General features: G+C 44.2%; 1 protein-coding gene across 1 annotated transcript; it reads right to left on the bottom strand.

Annotated features, from left to right (window-relative positions):
- Window positions 1–303: 303 nt before the first annotated feature.
- On the bottom strand, window positions 304–3784 carry LOC104081514 (cytochrome P450 4V2-like; the record flags this gene model as incomplete). Its single annotated transcript, XM_009584296.1, has 4 exons — window positions 304–624; window positions 2842–3021; window positions 3196–3330; window positions 3682–3784. Coding segments are annotated over 4 exons (594 nt in total), but the record flags the coding sequence as incomplete, so codon positions are not given.
- Window positions 3785–4514: the final 730 nt, after the last annotated feature.

The following is a 4514-nucleotide window of genomic DNA, read 5'->3' as shown; positions in this document are numbered from 1 at the left end:
AAGATCCCTGTACTCTTCTTGAGTTACCTTTCAGAACTAAAGAAACCTGAAAACTGTACAAAGATTTGAGACTATCAGTTACCTCGCAAATGCTATGGAATATAACCAGATCACTCCATCACCGGCATTACTGTTGTTACTACCATAATTTAAGGTTTTTTGCACTGTTGCAATAGAATAGTTTCATCCGAGTAGATAAGGCACTAAGATTCGATGTTTAAAGACTTGCACTTCAAAGATGTGCAACATCTTTGTTGAACATGAAGTTCACATGTATTAGAAAAGTAGAGCAATTTAAGGCTATTACAACATTTTTTTTAATGAAACAATCAGTAACGACTTTAGTTTCAACAAATTGCTGGATTGCCATCGAAATATCTGATTTAAAAACATATCTCAGCCTAAATAGCTTGGAAGTTTTTGGAAAAATAAAATCTTGAATTTCCTTTCATTCTGATCCAGCATTTGGCCTCCTCTTCAGCTTAATCCAGATGCCATTATTTGGACGAAGAATCAGTTCTCCAGTTATACCAAGCTCTTCTGGCTTTTGACATGAGTCCACCCAAAAGCGCCGCAGGATGAGGGCTAAAAGAGCTTTCTCCTCCATTTGTGCAAAGCGCTGACCTACGAGTTACAGGGCAGCAAAAAAAGAAAAAGATGTTATTGTCAGGTTGCATCAACAGTTGCTGCATTTGCATGCTCACAGTGATACCCCTAGGAACACAGGACAGAAAGGACTGTGCATCTGCCTTGAGAACAGAACTGGCTTTAGGACAAAATCAAAGACGTATGGATACTACTGAAACTAGCACTTTTCCCTGCATGACAGCTCTGGCCTTCCTGGGACAATCCACAGCATGTCCTCCTTCCCATAGTACACAGAACTCAAACAGCAAAGAGGAAGCAGTCAACACTTTACATTGAACTAATACAAAACACAGCCTTGTCATGTCTCCTGGATGGACTAGACAGAGGGGGAATGGATGACAGAGCAGAGCAGGAGAAGATGCAGCACAGGGACTGCGAGGAGAGACAAATCCCACTGTTCCATATATGCAGAGAGGAGCAAAGGAGATACAACTGCAACAGAACAACGGACAGACTTTCCTTTAATGAACACTAAGCATCACATACACTGATAATTTGGTAGTACAGAGGGCAAAGTTCAATTTACATTTCAGAGAAAGGTGGAGGAGGAAAGGGGAGAACAGAGAAATATGAGGGAAACCAAACCAAGTGTCACAATCCAGGCAGTTCACTCAAACTAAACTGAAAATGGGAACAGGACACAAAACCCAGTGCTCAAAACTTTCTGTGCTTCCCTCTGTATAATATGCACAGATGGATGTCTGTACACATGTACACAGTGATGCATTTCTGCAATGATATTAATGAACCACCTCTCCTGCACATGTTCCTGTACACCCAGGAAATTAGATTACTCTTTGGAACGTGGGAAGACCTAGTCTACTGTTCTTATGGGAAGGGCACCTATTCCCAATGAGACAAATTAAAAACAAACAAACAAAAAACCAACCCCACCCCCAAAAAGCAAGCAAACAAAACCAAAAACCCAGAATAAGTTTTATTTCCTGTTTTTGTAAATGGCATAACCATTGCTGAATGTTCCCCATCTGCACTTAAGACCAGTGCGGGGAATAGTCTTTTCATGTATTCTACAATATAAACAACAATGCCTCTAGTTTGAGCACAGATAAATGCCAAATGTCTCAGTGGCACCTGAAGAGCTAACAAGTTCTGGGATGACAGTGAAAACAGAGCCACAACAGTGTCAGAAAGAGAGAAAGAATACATCAGTTGCAGACTGCATGTTTAGGACACCCAGCTGAGATCATGAGCTAGACAGATGAGATCTTTCCAGAGCAAAACAAGTGCAGGACATTTGCCTTCTCTCGCTCTGTCTTGCTGTCCTGGTTTCAGCTGGGATGGAGTTGATTTTCTTCCTATTAACTGGTATAGTGCTGTGTTTTGGATGTAGTATGAGAATAGTGTTGATAACACACTGATGTTTCAGTTGTTGCTAAGTAATGTTTACGCTAGTCAAGGACTTTTCATCTTCCCGTGCCCTGCCAGGTACGCAGGGGGCTGGGAGGGAGTGTGGCCGGGACAGCTGGCCCAGCTGGCCAATGGGCTATTCCATACCATATGACATCATGCTCAGCATATAAGGCTGGGCGAAGAAGAAGGGGGGGTGGACGTTCGGCATGATGGCGTTTGTCTTCCCAAGTAACCGTTACGCGTGATGGAGCCCTGCTTTCCTGGAGATGGCTGAACACCTGCCTGCCGATGGGAAGTAGTGAATGAATTCCTTGTTTTGCCTTGCTTGTGTGTGCGGCTTTTGCTTTACCTATTAAACTGTCTTTATCTCAGCCCACGAGTTTTCTCACTTTCACCCTTCTGATTCTCTCCCCCATCCCACCCGGGGGGAGTGAGCGAGCGGCTGCGTGGTGCTCAGTGGCCGGCTGGGGTTAAACCACGACACTTGCTGATGCTGAGGATCAGAAATTTGGAAGCAATCCTGTCCTAACACAGGAGCCCATTAACATGCTGCCAGGCTGCACAGGCAGTGAGGAGGAAACACCAGCGTGATAGACATTGGCCCCTGGGAAGAAAGGAAACCCTTGGGAAGAAACAAGATGTGGCAGCTCAAGCACCAGGCTTGCAGGGGAGACAGTGCCCAGAATTCCGGAGCAGGGGAAGGACAGGACATGACCAGCAGGCACATCAAGACTTAAATTTCTGATACACTTGCTGCTGCCACAGTTACCACACCAAGAGCAGCACTGTCACATTACAAGGGCTTCCTCTTCAGCTACCTACCAATGCAGTTCCTGGGACCTGCTGAGAAGGGCACATAAGCATACGGGTGCCTTCCCTTACAATTTTCAGGGAAGAATCGCTCAGGCCTGAACTCCTCTGGGTCAGGGAAGATCTCGGGGTCTCTATGCAGGGCATAAGTTATGACAAGAACATTTGTGCCTTTTGGTACCTGATAACCCCCTAAAAAGAAAAGGGAAAAGTAGAAGAAGGGTCAAAACAACAGCAAATAAATTACTTTCTTTACACAACAGAACAGTAGAAAAAAATAAAACAACACTGCCCTTTACTTGGGAAACACCTCCACTGAAGAGATGGTAGCAGGATAGGAAGTGGCAAATGCAGGACACTACTTACTAACACAGCAATCCTCTCTCAAGGCACGGGCAAACAGTGGAACTGAAGGAAAGAGCCGAAGGGCTTCTTTCACAACACACTCAAGGTATCGAAGCTTCTTCAAATCATCCGTTGTAACAGGACGCTCAGTGTTGCCTGTCGAAAAACAAATAGACGGATGAGCAAGACCAAAACTCCCCATTTTTGGTTAAACAAACTCATCCCAGCTCCCTCCAAGAACTCTCATCACACACCAAGACCACATAGGAGAAGGTGCTACACATACATTGAACATGCATGCCTTGCCCCAAAGATGTAAGGTTGGCTGTACTCTTCTACAGACCTTCCAGGACCCGTCCCAATCACCTCGAGCTATTGAAAGCTCCAGAAGGGCCACAAGGCATGTTCCTACCTCCCCTTCTACATCTAGGCTTATAATGTACCACATCCCCACTCACAAATACAACCACCACCACAACCCCAATGAAAGCCACGATGGAAACATACCAAATATCTCATCCAGTTCTCTGTGAACCTTCTTCTGGGCTTCAGGATTATGTCCACGTAAGTACAGGGCCCAGTTCATAGCAGCTTCTGTTGTATCATGTCCCTAGAGGTCCAGATTCACAAAGACATTCACTTCAACAACATTCCTGCGCACAAGTAGGCTTCATAAATACTTGGCTGTGCAGGTAGTACGGAAAGTGAGACTTATTAGTCCCATGATCACGAAAAAAACAAAAACCAAGAGTGAAAAACTCTATCCAACACGCTGATTATCAGGATATAAGATGACCCAGGATTCTGTCAGGTGCCTGAAAACTGACCAAAAGGGAACTGACCAAGCAAACGTCTGCCTCATAGAAGCTGCATGAACTATCAGTATCTACACAATGAAACAGATGTATACTCATCTTTTTGGTTACTGTCCAGTCGACAACGTAACATCTGGGGGGCCAACGACTACCACAGGAGAGATACAATGGACACAATCTGTAACCTTTACAAAACTATCCAAAAAAGGGTCTAATAAGACACAATACAGTGGCCATAGGAGGGAATACTTCTTGGTTTCCTATGAGAAGGGGATCAGTTACTACAGTTCTCAGCACTGCATAAAAACTTGGAAAGGAAATAAACGGAAGGCTAACCAAAAAATAAAAAAAAAAAAAAAAAAGAAAGAAAAACAAAGGGGAACAGAAAAGGGAAAAGGTGACCAACAAAGGATTTTGGTACTAAAAAGGTGCACTTGTTGTGAAGTTCAGGATGCTACACCTCTTCAAAACCCAGCTATGGAGTAGTACAGGAACGGTGTCATAGTTTAACCTGGCAGGCAGCCA

The sequence above is a fragment of the Fulmarus glacialis genome, unplaced genomic scaffold (assembly GCF_000690835.1).
Source record: "Fulmarus glacialis isolate BGI_N327 unplaced genomic scaffold, ASM69083v1 scaffold28598, whole genome shotgun sequence".
NCBI classification, from domain to species: Eukaryota; Metazoa; Chordata; class Aves; order Procellariiformes; family Procellariidae; genus Fulmarus; species Fulmarus glacialis.
Note: the sequence above shows the minus strand (reverse complement) of the source record. Positions and strands in the feature narration are given on the sequence as shown.